The sequence below is a fragment of the Miniopterus schreibersii genome (genome assembly GCF_964146895.1).
Source record: "Miniopterus schreibersii genome assembly, chromosome: 3".
Classification (NCBI taxonomy): Eukaryota; Metazoa; Chordata; class Mammalia; order Chiroptera; family Miniopteridae; genus Miniopterus; species Miniopterus schreibersii.
In genome coordinates, this window is record NC_138103.1 from 2,304,319 (window position 1) to 2,328,458 (window position 24,140).

The 24,140-nt window shown below is 48.6% G+C and overlaps 1 protein-coding gene across 12 annotated transcripts in view; it reads right to left on the reverse strand.

The window, feature by feature from the left end:
• Positions 1 to 1,069: 1,069 nt before the first annotated feature.
• Positions 1,070 to 24,140, reverse strand: part of TNRC6A (trinucleotide repeat containing adaptor 6A) — a 172,915-nt gene continuing 149,844 nt past the window's right edge. For 9 of the 12 annotated variants that reach the window (XM_081131129.1, XM_081131126.1, XM_081131134.1 and 6 more), the window contains 17 exons: positions 23,575 to 23,750; positions 22,386 to 22,418; positions 20,793 to 20,873; positions 20,464 to 20,515; positions 17,889 to 18,031; positions 17,069 to 17,206; positions 16,493 to 16,621; positions 15,992 to 16,069; positions 15,524 to 15,734; positions 13,043 to 13,174; positions 8,060 to 8,218; positions 7,426 to 7,566; positions 5,872 to 5,979; positions 4,951 to 5,172; positions 4,028 to 4,098; positions 3,363 to 3,502; positions 1,070 to 3,021 (listed from right to left, as the gene is read on the reverse strand). In XM_081131129.1, coding sequence (XP_080987255.1) covers positions 2,649 to 3,021; positions 3,363 to 3,502; positions 4,028 to 4,098; positions 4,951 to 5,172; positions 5,872 to 5,979; positions 7,426 to 7,566; positions 8,060 to 8,218; positions 13,043 to 13,174; positions 15,524 to 15,734; positions 15,992 to 16,069; positions 16,493 to 16,621; positions 17,069 to 17,206; positions 17,889 to 18,031; positions 20,464 to 20,515; positions 20,793 to 20,873; positions 22,386 to 22,418; positions 23,575 to 23,750 — 2,387 coding nt within the window. In that variant the 3' untranslated portion in view covers positions 1,070 to 2,648. Of the gene's footprint in view, positions 3,022 to 3,362; positions 3,503 to 4,027; positions 4,099 to 4,950; positions 5,173 to 5,871; positions 5,980 to 7,425; positions 7,567 to 8,059; positions 8,219 to 13,042; positions 13,175 to 15,523; positions 15,735 to 15,991; positions 16,070 to 16,492; positions 16,622 to 17,068; positions 17,207 to 17,355; positions 17,503 to 17,888; positions 18,032 to 20,463; positions 20,516 to 20,792; positions 20,874 to 22,385; positions 22,419 to 23,574; positions 23,751 to 24,140 lie in introns of all 12 variants that reach the window. The other 3 variants (XM_081131128.1, XM_081131132.1, XM_081131130.1) reach the window with 3 other exon arrangements.

Here is a 24,140-nt window from a genome sequence, read left to right on the forward strand (position 1 = left end):
CTGGCACAGGACCGGGAGATCATGCTGGGACAGGACACGCAGCAAACCGTGACGGGAGGAGGTGCCTCCACGGGACAGGATGGGGAGGGCAGTGGGTGCACCTGTGAGGGTGAGGCAGTGTCGGCCACCCGCTGGGCGAGGGAGCAGAGCCAGGGCCCAGCACACACCCAGGGGAGCAGGAGCCACGTTCCTGCTGCAAGCTACCTTGGAAATGCGTGTGAGACTGGGCGTGCAGTGACCTTCAGACGGGCAGACGGCCTCCTGCAGGCGGTCAGGAAGCCACTGGGCCTGGGACTGTCAGTCAGACTTAGTCTGGACCAGGCAGGGGCAGTTGGGATGGATTAAGGTCGACTTCGGTGAAACAGGGGCAGGGCATAGAGCTGTATTATTTAAGGACCAAGCAAAAATCAACCACTTGTTAATTTTTTAAATCAAACACTTTATTTCCACATAACAAGCGCAAAAAACTCCCAAACACTTGAACAATACAATTAACGCAGTTATGAAGTCGATTATATACTACTCAAAGCCCCAAAAGGTCAATCAGCTTAACGTTCCAAACATTTCCAGACGTGGTTTTTCAAAGCTACCTTTGGTTTTTGGAAAAACCAGTATGGAAGTCAATCCACATCGAGTGCACTGAACACCGGCTCACACCTGGCCAGCGGAGCGAGTGGTCACACGAAGCCGTCCGCCGGAGGCCGGTCCAGGCGCACTTCCTGTTCTGTGACAGAGGTGAGCGCCGAACCAGACCGTCAGGCCAGTGCGCTTCATGTTCCGAACGGTCTCTGCGGAGGCCTGAGATGGGCACAAATGGTGGGGAAGATGAAGTCCCAGGAGCTCTGAGCAACACGGTCCCACAGATGCTCAGAGGGCAGGAAGGAGCGAGCTACAGTTTCCCATTGTTCTCACATTATTTCAGGGCGAGACTATGGAGAAGTTCAGGTAAAATGTTCCAATGTTTGCTTAGATTTTTAATCAGTTGCTCTATGAGAACCCTCATACACGGCAACTTGAAAACTTTCATTATAAAAAAGAGCGTACAAATAAATTCACAAAAAAGAGACAATTAATGTTGAGCAGCCAAAAAGTCATGGTTTATTATATCTGAAGAAATTTCATAATTAAACACAACCAAACTGTACATTTTACAATCACATTCTATTTGTAAACAGTTAAAAGCCACTGACTTCTTTTGCATCGTAGGACACAAACAGTTAGATCAAGGCAATGAAATGATGGCAAACTCTGTGTTAAAATCTTTACCCTTGTTTAGTCTCTCCTTCGACTAAGCAAGCAATATAATACCATTTGTGGGCAAGAGGGGAGAGAAAGAAATTGTAAAAATGGTGTAACTCGTTAGTTTGCAACAACATTTAAAATTTTCTTTATACAATGGACGGCTCTGTAAGCCCAGCTCGCTTACAGGATGCATAGTTACTGGTCTCGGCTTTAAGGTACAACGCTGAACATTAACACGGTCACAACAGCAGGACAGAGCGCCACGTGATGGAATTACAAAAATTATTACCTACCGATTATCAGCAAACCATCATCACTCACTAATAAAAAGACAGCATCTGAAAGCAGAACATCAAACTCCAGCTTGAAGCGTTTTTTTGTTTTTGTTTTTCTTTTTTTGGCAGAGAAAATTCTTTAACAGAGCAACACATAGCATCAGTGCTAAATCGTGGGGGTTCCTTTTTCCTATAAGAAACTACAAGGATTTTTTTTAACTGGGGAACTGGTTTTCCTGAGAACCATGCTCTTTGATTTAGGACAGGGTTAGAAAACAAAAGAACATGGCCAAATGCTGCTCCTTTTCCCAGAGATAGAAAGCATCTTTACATCCGACTCCTTTTTTTTTGTTTTTTAAATTTTTTTTAAATGATGGAAGAGTAAACATTTTTTTCCTCAAAAAACAAACAAAAAAATCTGTAAACAAGAAGGTTCCACGTGGGAGCCTTCAAAAGAAAATGGAAAGCCTATCAAAGTGCAGGGCCCGCCCTGGGTGGCAGGTGGGCTGCAAGTCACAGCTGTGGCCACAGTTTTTCAAACTGCAGAGCGAAATTCTTTAGTTTTATAACATGAAGAAACGGGTGCAATACTTTCATTTATCGTCCTAAGTCAGCATCATCACGTGATCTCAAACTCCACGACACCACAGTAAGGTGGGCGGACATCAAGGCAGAGTAGAGCGCGCACCTTAGAACTTCCTTGAGTAAACACGACACCGGAACAGCTGCCCCCCATATTGCCCATTAGACGGAGAACATCATTCAGTGCAAAGGTAAAAGCTCATACATCATCAGCCCAAACAATGGTTTTGCAGGGAAGAAGGGGGGGGGGGGGGTAGGGGTGCGGGAATAGGAAAAAACCCAAAGGCTAAACATGATGAATACGCACAAGGGAGCCCGGGACGCGGTCAGCACGTACGGCGCCAGTGGGAGTGTAACGAGAGACACCTTCACATTATCACGTTGGCCTGCATGATTCAAGTATTCAAACTGATATGTTTCGGGGAAACAAAGTAGAAAATGTGCAGAGGAGAGCTGTTCCCACAGGTGCCCGGCGGCAGGCGGCGAGCTCGACTCGGTGCCCCTTTCCTTCGCATCTTGAGGTCACGGTCACGAGGCTGCCTCTACCTGTCACAGGGACTCTCCACCCCCACCCAGGTGGTCAACAGAAAGAAAAGCATTAATGGGGGATGGGCTGCTCATTCCTCGGGGGTCACTGCTGCTCGGAGGACCCCACAGGCTTGTGGAATAGTGTGGGGTCCCCCAGAGGGAAGTGCCATGCAGGTCTCCACAGTTAGTTCCCGCCAGCCCAGCACCGTTCCAGTGGCTGAGGTCAGTCCGGCTGAAGGAGTGGGAACAGTCCAGGGAGCCCAGCCGGCTCTGGCTGGACCCGAGGGACTGCCAGCCGGGAGAAGGGGTCAGAGACTGACTTTGTGCAAAGAAACGACTGATCTCCTCTTCACTGGCAAACTCAGCGAGAATAGTAGTGTTCCCCAGTACACACCTGGGGAGAGAAGGCGCGGTGAGGACTCATCGACGGAGGGGGACGCCAGCGTGTCCAGAACACACGAGGACCTAGTACACTCTCCCCACCACGAGCATGTTCCTGCAAACCCCCCACAGGCCAGCGGTGCCTTCACTCCGTCGTTCTGTCCCCTCCGGACAATTCAGGGGATTTTCTGGGGCCACCTGACCAGGGCACTGTTTCCCTTTCCGAGGAGCAACTGTGAAGCGCAGGCAGAGGCCGCGGCCGGGGAAGTGCCTAACCCTTCCTTCGGACCTCGCTGCCGGAGGGGGTGCTCTCCCACCCTAGCTCTCCCGGGGGTGACAGAGCAGCCGACTTACATGTGCAGAGACTTCTGTGCCTTCACTACCTCTTCCTTTGAACTGTAGCGGACCAACGCGTTTCCGTGCGGGAGGTTCAGGTGGAATGTTATCAGGGGGCCGTGCTGCATGCACAGGGTGCGCAGGGTCGAGCCGTCAATCTAGAGACAGTGGGAGCAGCCAATGAGCTGTGCTGCGTGAGGACCCTGGGGAAGCCGTCCAGGGCGGACTCTCCTCCTCTCTCTCTCGCGTGAGCCTGAGAGGCCTCCATCCTGGTGCCAATCTTCACTGACAGGGTGCAGGGCCCCCTCCTACCTCCACTGGCTGCTAGACTCCTGGACATCCCCAGGTCCCCAATTCCTTAGTTAGCCTGCCCTGCTGGGGCTTCAAGTCTTCTCCTTCCCTGCCCGGAGCACAGGACCCACCAAGGCACTGCTCCCTGGGAGGAGAGGTGTGCTCTTAACAGCCAGCCTCCCGAGGAGGGGTGGTCCAGGGACAAAGGCAATGTCCTAACTGCACGGGCAGACCAGGGCTTCTCCGAGTGCCCTGCAAGGACCACCTGCACCAAGCTCATCTGAATGCCCAGTGAAACGCAGAGCCCCAGTCCTGGCCCCGGGGCTGAGACTGGAGAACCTGTACTCTGGTCGCAGCCGGCCTGGGATGGGACCGACAGCCCGAGCTCTTACCTGAGGTGTGAGGTTTTTCAGAACGAGCCAGTTTGTTACTCTCCCTGAGCTGCTCTCACCCCAGCTGGACCCTAAACAAGGAAGGAAGAAGAAAGTCAGTTTCCCGAGACTGGGGCCTGAAAGAGTGACTTACACATAACACCCATTTCATTAATTTGCATTTAGTAGCTTAAAACAGACTCAAGTGCTCTTTTCATGTAATCAAAAGGAAACACTAAGTTTTATTTTAGCTGATCACCTGTCTACAGATCAGAAATTGTTAATGAGATGTTACCATTTTCAGCCTGGAGATGACAAAGTCTAGTACAGTTCGGGGCAGAGCATATGAAGGGTAAGGCCGCAGGTACTGGGAGAGCTGGGAGAGAGCTCCGAGTCAAAGCTGGGCTGTGGGGGGCGGCGGGCAGCCCAGTGCCAGGCATTTACGGGAGTGGAGGCAGGGGGGCCATTTGTTCCATTTTCTGAGAGAGTCTGCTGTATGCCTGCTGGCCCTGCATGACCAGCAGCACCCCATCCCTCTCAAAGGTCTCTGCCTGAACACTACATTTTATGATCACCCCTGAAACCGGCCCCGCTCCTCCAGGCCGCGCCACGCTGCAGCGTCTGCTCTGTGCGCCATGGGCTGCTCAGAAGGCCTGCCTTGAGCTGGAAGTTACTACACTTTTTAAGAGGGGCACCCCAGGAACATCTTAAAGAAGGAGGCCCTGTTCCACTCACTCACCGCTGACAGCTGAGTGTCTCAGCTAAGTGTCCTTAGGGGAACCGGGCAAAATGAAAGTAAGACGTAGGACTCGCAGCCACGGAGACCGAGACGGCCGTGCAGGGGGCACAGCACGGTTATCTCAGCAAGTCCTGCTTCAGAGGGGGCCCTGCTGAGGCTGCAACGCCCGACTGCACGCCAGCCAGAGCCCAGCACCTCGTCTTACCTGGGGTATACCTGGCGTCAGAATTTCCCCATCCTCCACCTGCACGAAGGGGGGAATTATCCCACGTAGACAAGGGTGGCTTCTGACCAGTGAGCCCCGGAGGCGGGCGGGACGGAGCAGTGATGTTTTTAGGTGGCAAAGGGACCTTCCACAGCTCATGGGCCAGAGAGGTGTTGGTGACTGACCCCGGAGACCACGTCAATTTGGAATCACTATTTCTGGCTACTCAAAGGGAAAAGAAGTGGGAGGGGAGATGATGCTTTTAGAAAAGAGAAACTTTAAATAATGATAATGCCCCTCTCCCACTGAAACCAAGTCAGACAAATAAAACTAGACTCCATTAAAAGCCCCTAAATAAAACCAAACTGCCAAAGAAAACAAGGGGCCAAAAGGAATGTGCTCCTTCCCCTCCGAGCCCCCGACCCTCGCCCACGCAGTGCTGAGGCCGCTGAGCTGGCTGTCAGTCCCACGCACAGGGTACACTTAACTGAGATGAAAACGAGGCAAAAACACTGCTCTAAACGCAGAGGGGGGTTTCTCAAGAGTGCCAGAGGCCAGCATGTAGATTCTAGAATTCTGTTGTTTACTCATGGAAAGAGGACCACAAAGGCAGACCCCCTCCCGCAGCCGTCACAGCAGGTATCACTAGGCACCTCTCTGTGCCAAGGGCACCTGGCACCTACTCCCTAATCCCGACACGCTGAGAGTCAGGGGTGAGGCACTTGCTTACAGGTCCAATGGGGAGCCAGGGTTCAAACCTAGGCCTGTCTGGCTTTAAAAAAGAGAAAGCGAGAGAGAAAGCCCCGCCCCTGCCGCGCTGCCTTGGCGAGGAGGCGCGGGGACCAGGCTCCCGGAGAGCACCCGCAGTGGAGCCGACCGTGTTCAAAGAGGGACCCCCCGAGCACCCAGTCCCGGGCTCACCTGAAGTGCTTTGTGCTGTGCTGCTGAGGGGAACGCTGTAGTTGGAGGCACGAATGGAGGACCAGGCACTAGTTGAAGGCAGCGTGGTGTTCGAGGAGGAGGACGACCCTGGGGGGAGAGCCGGCCAGTCACCCCCAGAGCGAGGGGTGCCCTGTTGGGTGAGCAGAAGTGCCCAGTCCAACGGCGGCGGCGCAGTTGCCACGGGAGAGGAATGGGCACGCGCGGGCCCTGCTGGAGCCCAGGCTGCACCTTCCTTCTCGCTGGCAGAACAGCCTGCTAAGCGCGGCTCACCGCCTCTCCCTCCAGGGCAGAGACGCTTGCCCCTAGCTGAGGCTCTCACAGCGTCGGCGAGAACACGCGCCCACAGGGAGCACGGCCGACACTCCCCTGGCTCTGCCCCGGGACTGGGATCCGGAAACAGGACTAGTTCTTCCTGCTCCCACTCCTGCCTTCAAACCCCAGTGACTTCTTACTGGACAGGTCACCAAGGCACCGGGCACTACCGCGAGCCAGGCCTTTCTCTCCTCCACCATGCCCCATAGTCAGTTTCCAAAACCCAGCCCGCGCTCATTTCCTCCAGTTTAGCTCCATTATCCGACTGCCCCCCACTCAACCCGCCTGTTCACCACTGTCAGGGTGCTCACCTCAAACGTCGACTTTTCCACTCAAAACCCCAGTGGACTGTTTCTCTTACTATCCAACCTAAATCCCTCTCCCGACTTTCAGAATCCTCCACAGACAAGAAGCCCCACCTCTGCGAGTCCCACCTTTCAGGAACCACCAGGACACGAGCACCCTGCGTAGCTCTGGCCTCCTCCTTGCTATGAAGGCAGTGGCTTCGCCTATTTTTGCATGGCTGCCTGCGAAACCCAAGCATGCTGGGACAGCTCTTTTTCAGCACTGTGATGTGGCGAACACCTGCTCACCAGTTATGTGTTTAATGTAAGATGCACCTGGAGTACACTTGCTTTATTATAAACTGTTTAAAGGGATAGGTGGAAGGACAGATGTTACAGGCACGGAAGATACTCTCCTTCCTTCCAGTGCGCCCACGGAACAGCTGTGAATGCTGCAGTGAAAAAGAACCACGTGGTAGGGCGCAGGGTGACTTTGTTTGATAACCCACTAGAAAGTGCATCTGGACTACAGGGACCTTAAAATTGGTATGGCTTCCACTCTTTGAGAGACAGAGAGAGCCAAATTGCTTCTCCATATGAAAGTCCTTTAATATCCAGCATGTATGAAATAATAATAAAACATCTTTAACAAAAAGCACCCACTTCTTAATAACCACAATATTATAAAGTAGGCAACCTGCAGTTGCTAATACAATTACTGGAACGCAAATAGTTGTTGGTCCTTTGTTAACTTTATTAATGTAAGATAACATGTGTGTTTACCACATCAAGTGATAATAAATCCTAAACTGACACTTGTTTCCCTGGGGTCAGGTGCTGGGATGTGCTGGGTCACTTTGCTGCTGCAGGTCTCACACCTACTTTGAGCCTTTCTGATCCCAGGCGGCCCAGAAGTGGAGTGTGCCTGTCCACTTACCACTGTTCCTGTCCCTGAGGTGGTCAACTTCCCGCACAGTATTAATTGAGAGATTGTTTATGACACTGCCAGGAGTGACGTAAGGGTCAGTTTCTGGGTCAATGTTTGGATAGCCTTTCCATGGCTCACCAGGGCGAAATTCTGGAAAAGAAAACCTTAAATTAGTTCAGGCTTAATCACGGCTTTAAAACCCATTACTAAATGTGTAAAACTTTTACTCCTGAAGCCTACACATTTCTCAAGTATTTCAATTCAGTAATAAAACAAGTATAATGTAAACTGTTATCTATGAATACCTCGCAAGTTTTCACGACAGAAATCAGTGCTGGGCTTACCCACTTTAAACAGTAACCTGTTGTGTTTTATGACAAGGCACAAACCACAGTGACTCGAGGGCACAATGCTGGCCACGGTGCACTTCTAATCCGCAGAGACAGAGACACTGCCCGGGAGCTTCCCTGGCAGGGGGCAGTCCCACTACGACTGCTCAGAGCACAGCGGCACCGGAAGCAGGGCAGGCTTGACACTGACTTCATGGTCCCCTGCATTCCCTCGTATCCTGAGCAGTCATTCCACCCAGAGAGAACTGGGCTCAATCACTACTAAGTCAGGATGGAAGCTGCCAGCATCCTACCTGGTGGCCAATTAACACTGCTAGAGCCGCTGGGCGATTTGGCACGTGGCCAGCCGTCTCCCACTGAACCTGGAGGACTGGCTGGCGAAGTACTGCTGTTCATGAAGTCATAGGGAACAAACGGAGACTCTTCCAGCCTGAAACCACTTGAAATAGCACCTAAAAGGAGGAAAATGACCATGAGATGGGAGCAAAGTATGTGATCAAGGTCTGTCTGCACCCTGAGGGAGAGTGCAGATGCGCAGAGCAAGCCCTGCTCTCTCCTGCAGCCCTTCACCCCCTTGGCCCTCCTACAGCCGAGAGCTGACACCATCACTGTTCACTTCATTTCAAGGGGGAGGTAAGTGACCGGATACGAGTACAAAATTATTCCCAAACTGTGAAGAGCCCGGAGCTGTGGCCCACACTGAGAACAAGCACAGGGCACCCTTCGTGGGATTCACACCGGGGTGAGGGAGGGGCACTGAAGGAAGGAAGCGCTGTGGCCCAGAGCATCCCAAGTGGTAAGAGCGGTGCCTGGGACCCAAGAAATGGCTATGCCCACAAGGTAACGTGCAGGCAAGGAGACAAAGATCTTTCCCTCTAGGACACTTGCAGTCCACCCTATGCTCCGCCTGTGGGAACCCAGTATTAGTAAAGACACCTGCTACAGAATGAGTGTGGAATCCCATCCACAAACAGCTTACACTTAGGAAAGACCGTCTGTGCTGAGACTGATTCTCCACACTCACCTCTGAGCACACCTTAGGACGACCAATGCTTTACACAGTGGAACACACAGCATTTTCTCATGGGGACAGACCAACTGCTGTGTCAAATGCTGGACATAGAGTGAGTGAGGTGAATGGGGTCCTTCCCCTCATAAAGGTACAGTCTAACAAAACGGTGACTAAATGGACAGCAACGGAAGGGACAGAGCATGAGGCAAGGAGGGCTGAGCCCTCACGCAAAGGGTTGGGGTGGGACTCTAGGTGCAGTACAGCCTCCAAAGGCCTGGGAGAGAACGGCTCAGCAGTCTGAGCTGGAAGGCCATGCTGTGAACAGGAGGAAGGAGGGCCTGCTCCCGAGGGGGGGGAGGACCGAGCATGCCGCTTAAATGCTTGGCCTATTCCTAGGAGGCACCGACCCCAGCCCCTCATGTAGGACTCTAGGACCAAGCAAGGGGGACTTCACATGGGAAGGTTTGAAGAGAAGCGGTATGTGGGCTTTGACACCACCTGGCTGCGTTGTGAATACTGGAAGGCAATGAGCATGGGAGCAGGCAGGCCTCAGAAGGCAGGGAGAGTGAAACACACGGATGCATGCGCCACGCATTGGGAAGTGGAAGGGGCCTGTCACAGTGGGCTGGGGTGCAGGTGGGAGCCAGGAAGAACTCGGGAATATCTTCCAGGCCCACACAGCCTCCAGGGGCTGGAGGAAGGAGGAAGGAACGCAGCACTCTGCATGCTGCTGAGCGAGCCTGGACAACACTGAGCTAGCCCAATGCTGCGTACAAAGGCCACACAGAACCTGATGTCCTACATCAAATGTCCAGGACAGGAAAACCTACCGACACAGAAAGGTGAGCTTTACTCACGTGGGAGAGGTGGGAGGAGTGACATCTTAGGGCTCTTCTGGGGTCAAGAAAATGTTCAAAAATTGACTGTGGTGATGGATACATAACTCTGAGAATATACTGAAAGCCACTGAATCATGCACTTTAAAAAAATGTTGTATTATATATAAATTATCTCAATAACCCTTTATTAGAAAGATACCTGCTACAGAATGAGTGTGGAACCCCTCCCACTTCCCAACGCGTGGCGCATGCGTCCGTGTTTCACACACCCCGCCTTCTGAGGCTGCCTGCTCCCATGCTCATTGCCTTCCAGTTTCCACAACGCAGCCAGGTGGTCTCAAGCCCACATATCGCTTCTTTTCAACTTTTCCCATGTGAAGTCCCCCTTGCTGGGTCCTAGAGTCCTGCGTGAGGGTGATGTCTCCAGCTTTAGTAACATGATGGAAGGGGGCACAATTCATTCCAGGAGGAGCGAGGTGAGGAGGAGAACTGGGACCTGGTCAACCATTCTCAAGTCTCCATCGGTGGGAAAAGCTCTGGTTCATGAACTCGAGGCTGCTCTAGCTCTAGCTTCCGGTGAAACACAGTTCCCTCAGAGGCAGGATGCAACCTCCAAACTCCCGTCTGTCACTCGGGGGTGGCAGAGCAGGACGTCAACGCCACTGGCCAGGGCACTGACCTGCCTGACCTGATGCAGTCATTCCACCAATTCCCTTTCCCTTCTTCTCTGGCTTCCTCATCTAGCTTCCTTTTTCTTCTGGTTAATCCTCAACAGAGAATACTTTTTCCATTGGTTTTCAGAGAGAGGGAGGAAGGGAGGGAAACATCGATGTGCGAGAGACACATCAATTGGTTGCCTCCTGCACACGCCCCCCACTGGGGCCAGGGATTGAACCTGCAACCCAGGTACATGTCCTTGACCGGAAAGCGAACCTGTGACCCTTTGGTGGGCCAATGCTTTAACCACTGAACACACCGGCTAGGGCCTCATCTAACTACTTTTATTTGTATGAACCATGTATCTTCTTTGTAAACAGAAATAAAGCCACTTGGGAGTGAAGTGGGATATAAATGACGTAGTAGTTGCAAGTAATACAGTAAGCAAGAATAGTTGCCAAATTTTAATTAATTCTTACATAGGAACCTGAGATGATAAAAGTACTCTTTTCAGTAACAAACCATTTCTACTTCTTAAAACTTCATTGTATTTAAAAAGAGAATAGGCTTGGCATAAAGACAGTTACAGCCCCACTATGTTCCATTGACCCCCGAAGGGAAACGCACTGGAGAAATGCAGATTTTCTGCAGCAGGTTCACCTAAGCACACAGAGCTGGGTGTTCACAGGAGGAAGAGCAGAGTGCCAGAGGCAGGCACCTCCTGAGGCAGCAGTGAACCAGCAGCAGAGCGAAGGCTGACCCTGCTACGAGTACTGAGCACATGAGCACACCAGAGACCCTGGAGCAATGTTACACGGGCTTTAACTGTGTGAGTCCACTTATTTATTTCCCCAATAAATACTGTAACATGTATTTTCTCTTCCTTATGACTTTATTAACAACATTTTATTTTCTCTAGCTGACTTCTTTGTAAGAATACAGTACATAATACATGGAACATATAAAATATGAGTTAATCAACTGGGTTATGGGTAAGGTGGCAGCAGTAGCCTATTAGTAAAGTTTTTATGGAGTCAAAAGTGATAGGTGGGTTTCTGACTGCACGAGGGTCAGTGCCCCAACCCATGCTGTTCAAGGGTCAGCGGTACACGATACACACCACCTACAACAGTAGTTAAAGGAAGGGATTACTTCATTTTTACAAAGCTGAAGCTCAGGTATGCAAAACAGACATGGAAAATGTACCGTACCCTAGAAGACAGAAAGCCGTATGGGAAGCACGGTTCTGGTCTACTGCCCTACATGGCCAGCCACTGTTCCTCAGGTCTCTGCACTGCCAGCAGCTCTAAGTCTGTCCTAGCTCTTTCCTCCATGCTCCCTTCTTCTGGGCCACCTCACCCATGCCATGACCTCGGTATTCTGATGAACACCAAATCTTATTCTAGCCCAGATGTTCCTTCTGCGTACTAGGCCGCTACTTCTCATTTCTTATGGGGCGTTTCCACACTGAGCCAGGCCCAAATACCACACTCAGCACAGCTAACATCAAGTCATTAACTGTTGTGCCAAGCCTGCTTCCCTTCCTGCACTACACCCACCCATCCTCACCCAGCAGATGTTCACCGGGAGCTGCGCTGTGCTCAGCAGGGCTAAGCATAAGCAGAGCCTGAGCACCCTTCTCCAGGAGCTGGTGTCCTGTGAAGGAGACAGGCAGCAACAGACATTTACACAGAGAGAGACCTATGAAGAGCGGAGCCTGGAGGCGGCTTCCAGAAAATGACTTCTGAGCTGAGTCTTGAAGGCCCAGGGCTAACCTGTAGGGCTAGAGGCATGCACGCCGTGTGCAGGAGCAGTCAGCCCTGACACCTAACACTTTCCGTGAGGCACTCCCTAGGTTCCAGCGCCCCTTCCTCTCTTAGACCTCTCTACGTCTTTCCTGCCTTTGGACAGCCACCGTTTTCATGTTTAAAATGACCTGTGACATAAAAGTTCTCCACCCATCACTTGTTCTATGCCCACTGTTAGTTCACTTCACCTTCCTTCTCTCACTGACCTTCGCTGCCCGATGTGCCCGCCAGGCTGCCGTCTGTCGCCTTTTCAAGTGCTACTCTCTCCTGCCCTCTCACACTCGCCTGGTGAGTCCGCAGCCTCTGCTCGCCGCCGTCTTTCCCTACTCAACCCTCCCTGGGCTCCCTGCCACTGTGCTATTTGCATTATTACACGTATCGACTTTTTCACTTGCTTGCATACACTCAACTGTGTATGCACATATGTATCTATGCAGTCCAGGCACTGAGAACAGTCCTGGGAAAGCAGAAGATGCTCCATTAACAGTGGCTAGATGAATGGATAATATTAAATAAGATGAAAATGACATTTTAAAAATGTAACTGGTGAAAAAAATAATCTATGTGATTTGCAACTATCAACAAACTATATAAAGAAAATGTGTCAATATATAAAAACTGGTAGAAATCAAATTATGGTGGAAGTGTTTAATACCCTACATCACATTAAATCATGCAAATGTTAACAAGCAAAACATCAGAACAACAAAATCAATTGCAAAAACCTAAAAGACCATCAAAGAGGAAATAATTTTTTTTTAAAAAGTATAATCTAATCTCTCTTTTGTATAATAACATAATAAAGGTTAATTCTCCTTTTTTTGTTTTGACTAAGATTTACTAACAAAGCACTTTTAAAATTGAGGAAAGGCTCTGTGAGAATTTGGCTGTTTAAAATATAAAAGCCTAAAGTTAGTATTCCACAGGTGTGTGTTTTTAAGGTAAGAGTGCATTTTATACCATGTTTGCTGGAGTTTTGATCCAAAGATGTGTTCACAGAAATGCTGTCCACTGTTGTCCACTTCCTTAGTCTTGACTGTGGCTCTTTAATACTGTTCATGTCCATATTTACATTCAAGTTTGAGTTCAAGCCTTAAAAAGAAAATAACAGTTAAAAAAAACCTTATAAAATACAGTATGTTGTTCTTCTGGTACAACTTCCACTTCCTAGAAAAACTAAGTAACTAGTCTAACGTTTCCAATCCTGCCTAAATTCCTTAATAAAGACAATCCTGCAAACATGGCACAGCCAAATGACCACAGAGGCCGGGCAGGTGGAGCAGACGCCCCGCCCCGGCCAAGGTCAGGAGGAAACAGCGTGGGGAGAAGACCCGCAGCAAGGTTACCAGAGAGCACAACACAGAATCCTGATCAGCTACCTATACTCAACAGTATGTTCTCAAACCACAAAACTTACTACCATAAAACTGCACTATCCACAAAATTTTGATCATTTCTTAATCCCTTGGCAAAATAAGAGAAAAAAATTAAGAAGGCCAAATACTAAAATTTCTAGGTTTCCCTCTAAAAAGCCCTCTCTAGCTACTTCCCAAGAGTGCCACATGTAAAGAACTATGTATGATCACTTCCAGTTGCTATCTTTGGCTTGCAAACTGAACAATTTTCAGCTGGCTGACCAGCCGAAGATTGCCATTCAAAAGTAAAACCGTCCTGCACTAACAACTGTAACACAGGGCCAGCCCCACTCCCTAAGGTGCCCACACCCCCATACTCCAGCGTTGACAATGACATGTCAGAGTCAGATACTCTCATGAAACAAGGACAGAAATGCCCATCTTCAGTCCTGGGGTCAGAAGATGGACCTCTTCCCCCAGTGTTTCTTAAAATGTGACCCGGGGGCAGTCAGCATCAGAATCATCTGAGATGCTTTTAAAAACGAAGCCAGAGTATTTCACACACATCCAGCTGGTTTTTATCCTAAAGTCTCAAAACAAATGGTTTTAAATACTTTGGTCTGATGACAGCCCACAGGATACTAGGTCAGTCAGACTTAAGGGCTTTAATAATACAAATTCTCTACTATCACACCTGTTTTTGAAGAGAGCGACTACAGTTGCTGCTCTCTGGACCCATCAGTTACACCCAACCATCAGCAAATTCTTTAGTGGTTCAGAGAGTAAATATCTCAGGCTCTGCGGGCCACAAGGTCTGTGTTTCTATAGGACTCTGTTGCTACAGCACAAAAGTAGCTACAGAAAATACATTAACAAAAGATCAGGGCTATGTTCCAATAAAACTTTATTTACAAAATCAGGCAGCTGGCCAAATCTGGGCAACAGGCTGTGGTTTTCCATGCCTGGTAAGTTTGCACAGGTTAAGCAGACATTTTTAATCGGGCAAAGGTCTCTCTTGCTGTAAAGCCAGCCTGGACAGGAAACCCAGATATAAAGAATGCGCTCCTCCCTGGCCCAATATACACGTCAAGTATGCAGTCAAGCAGTGAGTCAACTCCCTTCACTGCACAGGCCCAAACCTCTCCATGTCAGTGGGCATTCCTTTACTGCCACTACCTACGCTATTGTCTCGGGGGTCACCCAGTCACCACCTGCAGTGGCAACTGACAAGGAAAACGCATCTGGGAATGTAAAGAGACAGTGAGCAGTCCCAAGGACTCAAAGTGTAATTTAGGTCCCAGCTGAGAGTCCGTGGCAGTACCAGGGAGAGCCAATCATGTATCAGCTCAGCAGAAGTGAAGGAGCAGCCAGAGCAGGCCCCACCCACGCCCACAGCCCAGAACGTGCCGGGTTAACGAACCGTCTTCAACACAGCTGGACTAGCAGGGCTAGCAACCAAGAAAGCTGCCTTACAAGAAACCATTTTAAGGGAAAGAGAAAGAAAAACCAACATTAGTAGGAAGGGAACAAGGGTCAAAATAGAATCAAAGGCACAAGGAGAAAAGGGACCCAAGGAAGGGAACACGAACAAGCCTGAAGTTTCCAGAGGGAGTAAAGGCCTGGAGACACAGCGAGGGGGAGGGGAAGCTGTAGCAAACGTGACAAAAGCAATCCCTTCGCCCGCCTCCGTTTTCTACATGTATCCCAGTGATCATTTATAAATACTCAGACAGTAATCAATGCCCAGGTTCTGAAGACAGCAATGCTCAGAATCTCCCTGGTGCACTGTTTTTAGTAACAATAACTGGCCCTCCCCCCTCCCCTTCACATCCTACAATTAAGATACCTGGGCCTTAAAAGAAATATTATCTTTATTCTGACCCACTGAAATACAAGTATGGGATTTTTGAAACAGCACGGTTTTCTTGAACAGAGAGCTTGAAGCATGTTCCATGAAGCATGAGGACGGGCTACCACCAGAAGAGGGACAGCTAAAGGACCAGTGTTGCTTTCGCGAGGGAGCCGCCCTGCCAGGTCAGAGAGATTCCCAGGCATCGGCTGGCTGTTTGGTCGAGGAGAAACCCACCTATAGGGAAGTTGCTGAAAGCATTTATTGGTGATGGCCCTTTTTGCAGCTCAGGTGTAGTGTGGGGCATGACATTCTCAAGGAAAGATTTCATGGCTGGCTGATGGAGGGACTGCTGCTGAGATGGCGGCGTCTGCTGCTTCACCAACAGGTTGGGGTCAAGTTGACGAGACTGTTGCATCATTTGCTGCTGCACACTAAGAGGTCGACCCTAAAAATGACAAAATGATTGGGGAAAACTGGAGGAAAGCCTTTCCAGGTACTCACAGATTCCTCTTCATTTTTTCATTCACAACCCCCCATCAGGAAGAACAGTCACCGTGTACCAGCTGGTACAACTCTGGGCAAACTGAGGACTTAATAAACAACAGATTTATTTATGATATTTTCACGAAGGTGTTTCAAGTGTCGTAAAAATGGAGGTGACATGAGGTGTGTGTCTGCACAGTGAGGAGGGCTCTGACCTACCTGCTGGTCTTGCTGCTGCCGGCTCCCAGAAGGCACGCTTCTCTGACTCTGCGTCCTCTGCTGCTGTGCTATCAACCGCTGCAGGGAGAGTGCAGAGTCAGTGTCACGCATGGCAGCCAGCAAGCTTCAGGGTGACTGCAGGTGGACCTACGAGGCACAGCTTCATCTGCTCAAAGCCAGCATCTCCTGCCTAACCTAATACAGTCTCTTCCTGGACTCTGGCCTCCAGCTGGTCTGCTGAATTCAGGCTTCCATTCCACCTAAACTCTCACTTCAGTAGAGAAATTTTTCCTGGTCGTCCTATCCCATCGCCACCCCAGACTCTCTGGGCTTGCTCTCAGAGCATCCTGCCTTTGGGTTCCCCATCTTTATCACTGACAGACTGGAAGCTCCATGAGGATCACGACTGCCTGGTGTGCTTACTGCAAAACTTCCTGCAGAGTCTAGCACATAGGGGGCACTCACTGCATGTACAGTGAAGGAAGCAATTACTCCACGTACCTGTAACTGGGAGATCTGAGAAAGCTGGTTGAGTTGGGAGAGCTGGTTCAGCATGGCTACCTGTTGAGGGCCAAAGAGCGGATTCAGGCCACCGTTGTTTGGTGCATACTTCAGCAATGAAACTGGAACCTAAGGATCACAATGGTAAGTTAATAATGGGATAAAATAACAGAGACTAGCTACAGGTACTGTGTATTTTAAATTATCAATAGGGCAATTGAATTTGTGGACTATTGGGGGGTTATGTAACTTCTGTTTTCTTTGCTTTACTAATTTACTGTTCACATATACCTTCACGGGTTAAGTAAACGACGAGAGATGACTTTTAAACCAGCATGTGCCCTGTCACTGTCTCCTTCAGATGTACATGGACGACGGTGGTGGATTCACATTACCTTTCACTCATATTCTTTGCCCTCCCTGATCCTTTTGTGGTAACAGCTAATTCTGAATTAGCTGCATTTCAAAGACGCCAATAAAAATTATGACAACCAATCGGTCACCTCATTCAAATATAAAATTATTCAAGGTTCTTCTCCAGGTAAACAGAAAGGAGTATCATGGAAATTGATTAACCTGAGGGGAAAGTAATGGAGGAGGCACTTGAGCACGGAGATTAGGCTGAGATGAGCTGAGAGGTTGTGCTGGAGGCTGCTGCAGGCCCCGGGGTTGTGCTGCTGTGTTTCCAACACCAAACATACTGGGATTGCCATTCTACAAAACAAACAGCCAGTGCTCTTCAGGGCCCACAGCTCATTACCACACTGTACTACTGATTTAAACACAGTAACTACACAAAAGAAAGAGCTTATTGCTTCTACAAATCATTCAACAGAGAGCCTAAAATACACACGTGGACTTACCTGTCTAACAGAATTCAAGTTTTGCATACCCAGCCCTGCTATGGAGCCGAGGGCCTGGTTAGGTAGTGCACTATTTGAAGGGGGAAGCTTCAGGCTCTGACTGGACATAAACTGCAAGTTTTGGGATTCATCTGCTACAATGCCATCCTGATGGGACAGACAGAAAGATGCGCAACACCAGCCAAGCAAACAAGTGGAAGGGAGAAATCATTGCAGGAACAGAAGAGAAGTCACATGACATTCCAGCATCAACAGGAAACAGGCAGAAAACAGAAGAGATCAGATTAGTGTTAATTCTAGAGCACATAAAAAGAACCAAACACATTTCATGGGATTAAGAAGAAAATACAAATGCAATCCCTATGATACACTAAGACACAGAAAGGACAATGAACTATAAATCCAGTGAGAGGAGTTGGCACTGGATCAGAACACCTCATATTACATTAAATGTTCTAAATCATTAATGGGAAAATTATGCTATTAAGTATATTGGCTTATTAGCCAAAGGGTAAAACAAACAAACAACCTACCTTATCAAAATAAGGACTGCGTTCCATGGAAGACTCTTTGGAAATCTGAGGCCGAGAACCAGGGCCTTTCCCGACCACTCGATTGTAATCACCAATATTTAGGTTATGTTTATCTATCTCCATTCGTTTGTCTTGTAACATTCCTAATAAATGCAGGAAACTACAGTCGTTATCCAGTAGGAAGACAATTAACCTACTTGGTTTCAGATAAATTTGCAGTGGAAAGCAAAACACTCCCTTCTCAGACTGACAAGGACTTGCCTTAGGTGTTCCTCACAAGGAAAGCTGGGTTTGGCAAACACTTATTTTACAGAACCAGTTAACTTGAAAACAGCCCAGTAAACAGGTTAAGACATCTTTGGCCATCTCTAGTCTGGTTAATTTTATAATAAACACAGTTTCCAGTAATAAGAAAAGTGGCAGCACAGCAAACTGCCAGGAACTCTTCTACAGGCCCTGTGTGGTCCAATCTGGTGCCTGCAACTCCTATGATCACCCCTCTCAGCAGATGGAGAGGCTGGAGGCCGAACAGGTCTTGCTCTGTACACTAATCTCCTCATTCTGATTTCTCTGCAACAACTATGATCTCCTCATGGAAACTTTCATCTTGCAAAATCACCTTCGCTTGAAACAGCCAGCCCCCAGCTGCCATCCCACTTCAACAAATCCTTTAAATGTGGACACTGCTCTCTGCCTCTGCGTCTTTACCAAATGCCCGTCCTGGTTTTTCCCCCTCCCCACAGCTGGGCCCACTTCCCTGTGCTGCTTCGATACACCAAGGCCGACTCAGTCAAAGCAGAGACCCTGAGTATACTTCCTAAAACAGCACTTCCCTTAGACTTATTTGCTACCAAGGTGCCAACAGTCACTCCCATTCATGTGCTCCTCAAATACAAATGTCCACTTTGCACTCCTGGGCTTAGCCCCACGTCTTTAACTACCTGCTAATAGGCACAGCCACCTGAACGCCCCATCGTCACTCTAACAGGTGACACCAAGCACACTTCCCCAGATCTTCCTTCACGGGACTAGTCACACAGACTTGAAAATCTTTCTCCACTGCCCTGGTCCCCATTTTCCGTATGTTCCCTGTCCTCCAATCTCACTTGTCATTTCTTTGCAATTGCTGCCCTTTGAGATGTCTGTTACTGCCACCACCACTACAATACTTTCTACCCTCATTCCAGGCAAGTGGAAAAGAAAAGCTTTTAACAAAAGTATTCTTAGAATAGGTACATTTTAGGAATGTGGCTGGCTTCCTGAGGTACTTTATATATTGTTTCCTTTGCCGGGGACACTGAAGCTGTCAGCAAGGGTGCAGGGAGACACTGGGAAGAAAGGTTGTTTCCTGGGTCCAGTGCTCTCCCACAGCACAGGCAGTGCTCTGGTCCCGGCTCTGGCCATGCTCACTCACCACTGGCTAGCAGCTCCCACCACCAGCCCCAGGCACTTCTGTAGCAGAGAGACTCCATGAGACACCGCCCCTAGAAGGCGGGCTTCCTATAATCCTGCAGGGGTGACACCTCAGTGACTTCTCTGCCATTCACTGAGCCAAGGCCATGTCCACGAGTCTAACTCACGACCCTGGTGTGAGGCGGGAGGGGGCAGGAATGCTCCCTCAGGCCTAAGGTTAGTGACTTCTCCTTATATCTGCTCTTGATATATTCTGTGAAATATTCACATATTCTTTTTCTCTTTAGCTCTAACTGGCCAAACCATCATTATTCTAATACTAATTCTTTATATTTGTATTAAACTTTCCCTATTCAAATTACTGTGTCGTTTCCCTCTCACGCCTAGACTCAGGCTTCATACAACCACTGCTAAACTGCAAGGCAAGAACATCTCACCCTCCACAACAAACTAGTTCAACTTTTGTTGATTCTAATTCCCACATCTCCACTGAATTAGACTCTTCACACCTGCTGTCTTAGTCTGGAGCTTAGAAACTCCTCATTGGCTACTGCAACAAATCTGACTGGTTTTGCTATGTTTAGTAGCCTTTTGCCTGTCCTCTGCTGTCAACGTTTTCTGTCCTATGATATAATGAATCTACAGTCAAGACTATTTTTCTAAAACATAAATCTGAACCATGTCACTCTCCTGTTTAAAATTCTTTAATCCCATACTTCAAATTAATGTCACCACTGCCTTAGTTTTGCGATTCGCAATTTGAAGGCACATCAACTTGCCCCAGCCAGGTGGCTCAGTTGGTTGGAGCGTCATCTGTGCACCAAAAAGGTTGCAGGTTCCATTGCTGGTCAGGGCACATACCTGGGTTGCGGGTTCGATCCCCGGTCAGTGGGGTGCATGCCAGAGGCAACCGATCGATGTTTCTCTCTCACATAAATCTTTCCTTTCCCCCTCCCCTTCCTCCCTCTCTAAAAATCGATGGACATATCCTCATGTGAGGATTAAAAAATAAATTATATACATGTACCTATGCACACTGACTCCGCACCAGGGACCCAGGCGTCCTCTCACGGCCTAAGCCAGTGCTTGTAGGAGGACCGTGCCCCAGACGCACCCGTCCATCAAGGGTAAGTATAAAGCAAACTCACTAAATCTTCCTTACCTCCGGGAAGGTCCATCTTACTGCTCTGCACGTTTTCTTCTGGTGAGTCTCTCTGAAGTTAAGGAAAGCATGTGAGCAGACTGTAATTTATCAATGACAATGGATAGAAAACTAAAGAATTTTTTACTTTATTTATTTGTGGAATTTAAGTGGATCATGAAACTTCATTTTTCACTGTCTAATAAAAAATTTTTAAATAAGATATATGACTAAAGTTTATTAGCTCAAACTAGAAAAATAAAGGCTTCGTGGCCAATTTACTCTAACCTCAAGCTTATTCACAAGAACTCAAAGGTAAAGAATTTGTTAGGAAAACAAAACACACTTACCGAAAAACTGATATTTGAAAACTGTTTAACAAATGGGTTCATCCACGCTTCTTCTTGCTTGTTGCCACCCTTCATCATTCCCTTTGTAAGAGAAAAGAATAGAAAGGCGCCGTGGCCATTTCTGTTTATCTGGGTATAGTGATGGATTAATAAACTTCAAGACAATTCTCAACTCTCATTTTTAGCCAATTTCTCCTCCAATCAACTTTAACAGAGTTGTTAAAAATTTTAAATCAGCTTATTTGATTTTTAACTTCCTTTGCTCCAGTCCTCTGGTATAGCTGTAATGCACAGAGAAACCCCTGAAGGCAAGCCTTAGTCAGAAGGAACAGACAGAAGCAAAGGGCCCCAAGCGGCCTGCAAAAGGCCCTCTGAGGAACAGACCTGCCCATCAGACAACTCTCCATTTACAAATGGACTGTGTTCTGAAGGAGAAATTATAATTTGGATTTGTAGAATTCTCACACCAAAGTAAAAACAGTCCTTAGGCTCTTAGGTTAATCCAAAGAAACCAACTTAACCCATAATTTAATTATGCTATGTCCCCTATACTGAAAAAACAAGACGTTTCCATATGGTAAAGTATTTTAAAATTTCAATTTGTGTTGCCAAGAACACACCAGCCCCAGCAGCAGCTAAAGTTGGGGCTCCTCCTACTTGGTGTTGGCTTTCTGAGGCTGGCAGGGAGATGGACCACACAGAATCCACTTTGGAATGTGAGTTGAGAGAATGAATGGTCCATGATCAGCAGGGTGGTAGATCGTGAGGCTGGGAGCCACAGACCAGTGCCTCCCACTATGTGAAGCTCACAGACCATTCTCAGTCTGCGACCTTAGTTTTCCTTCCCCATTGCTACCACCTGTTCCTTCTGACTGGGACAGAACACAGCTTAACCTCCCCCTAAAGGAAGGTCTCTGAAGCAAGCGTCTAATCCTCTGTGAGGTGCTGAGGCTGTCTGATTCCTCTTCCTCCCACCCGAACCTAACTGGCTGCAAGGCCTCTGTCCTATTCCAAGTGTCTCTCAAGCCAGTCCCTTCCACTCTGCACCCATTCTTGCTTCCCAAGTCAGAGCTCTTAACTCTGGTCTTTCCCCCGTTCCAATTTATTTTTCATTCTATCACTGGTTAACATTCTTTAAAGAAATTAATTTTAAAAATCAAACAGATGCTACTTTCTATTCCATTTCGTTGGCTCCACACTTATACAGACTGAAGTTCAAACTCTTGGGCACGGTATTGAAAACCCTTTACAATCTGCCCTTAGTCTAACCGTAGAGCCAGATCTCCTAAAAAATTCTACATTTTGGTCATGTCAGGCTACTATTTTCCTTAACACGTCCCACCCCAGGCATGTTCCAAATTCTGGCTGCCACGGCTTAGAGCGCAGCGCTCCTAATGCCCCGCACCAGGCTCTGAGCTCCGTGAAGGGGCAGCTCGTGTCCTAGCGTTCTGAACCCCCAGCACCAAGCCCAGTACCTGGCACACAGCACCTGGCCCACAGCACCTGGCCCACAGCAGAGGCTACATAAAGTGCGCAGCTGCTCTCTAAGCCTCTCACTAGCAGAAACAAGGAGAAAGTAAAAAGGCTACACACCCTTTCCCTTCTCCTTTTTTTGCCACTCAGACCCTGTAAGGAAAGACAAAGTCACAAAACAGCACGGTCCAGGGGGGCACAGGGTTGGAACTGGAAGGCCTGAGCTTAAGTCCCTGTTCTGCCACTTACTAGGTATACAACATGGGGCAAGTCACCGCTTTTTCCAGCCTCAAATTCATCAGGACTCTGTCTCAGAAGGTTATGAGGATTGAATGATTTATGTAGAATATGGGAAAGCGCTTCATAAGCTACATGGTGAGGCAACAGGCAAATTCAGCCAAATAAAACATGTTTGTTTTTTTTAAATGGAAATGGCAGGTCCTAGACTTAGAATCCCAGGATTAAAAGGAGGGACCCTGGGAGTCAGCTATTATATGACAAGATACCTGACTCCCAGGGTCTCTCAAGAAGGAACTTTCCCGCAGGGTGGGGAGGCTGTTTCAGGATCATCTGGGGACTGGGCGCAAGTTTTGAAAATGGTATCCGAGAGAATCAGACACCGGCACCCGACACCCCCTCTTAAGAACCAGAGCTCCAACCTGTGCCTCTCAGGCCTGGCTCTGCAGCACAAACACTGGGAAGCTTGTCTGGGACAAGACACAGGGTTCAATTTCCAAAAGACAGTAGGCCTGGGGTACAGGAAGCTGTACTGTTAACAAACCCCACATAGTTCTGATGTACAGCCAGGTCTGGGAATTACATGTGTCCACATACAAAAGCAAAACCAAGCTTGGCTCATTCCTGGGGATTTCTGTCACAGGACCTTTTGGGGCGGGAAAGGGACAGAGATAACGCATGGATGGGGAGGGCAAGTCTGGGTACAGGGAGGTCGGACGCCAGGGGAGGAGGTGGATGGGAGATGAGCTGGCAGTGCAATGGCAGAAGTCGACGCGGAGATTTGCCCTCCTCTTCCTCCCCACCACTGCTGGCACCACCCTACGGTGCAGGGTCGTTCCAGGCAGCACGGGTGGAAGGGGGGAGGAGAGAAATCCCAAGCTGTAGCAGTGGGGAGAAAGGAAGTTCCTGTGGTTGTTTTCCTGGGTGGCTGCCCGTAGAGGAGGCTGTACCTGGGGTGGGGGCTGCCTGCACTAGGCTGACGGCCACAATGGGCAGGCAGAACATTCACTTTCTGTGGGTCAACTACCTTTGGCATTTGAAGTTTCAAGGGGGTGGCCCTTGAAATGTTTACCTTCGATGACATTTTCTTTGTGTAGGGTGGCCAATGTAAGGAGGCGTTGAGCTCCTGCGACGAGCTGCTATTCCACATCCCAATCTCCACGCCCTCCTCCACCTCCCAGCCAGGCGGCCGGTCTCCGGGCAATGGCGCATCATCACCACACCAGCCATCTTGCATAGATTTTGGCCCTGGTTGTGGATTTGTGATACAGAGAGAAACACACTTTAATAAAAACAATTCTTTCTGGAGGATGAGCATACATTAAGGGAGCAGGGTTCGGGAACAACCTAAAAAAATCCACTTTTATTTCCCTTCCCGAATCTGCATATCAGGAATGTATGTTATACACAGAGTTAAAAGTCTCATTAAGAATTTATTTTTATTAAAAATTCCATAAAAAAACCTTCCATGGTTTTACGAATCAGAGGGTTCCTAAACACGGGACAACGGTGGCATTCTTGCTCGCACTCACTTAACAATCTGCATGGTGGCGCACAGGACAGAGAAGACAGATAAAATTTAGAAGAGTTCGTTTTCATATATAGTTTCTGGGACAGTGACCAAAAGTACTGCAAGTC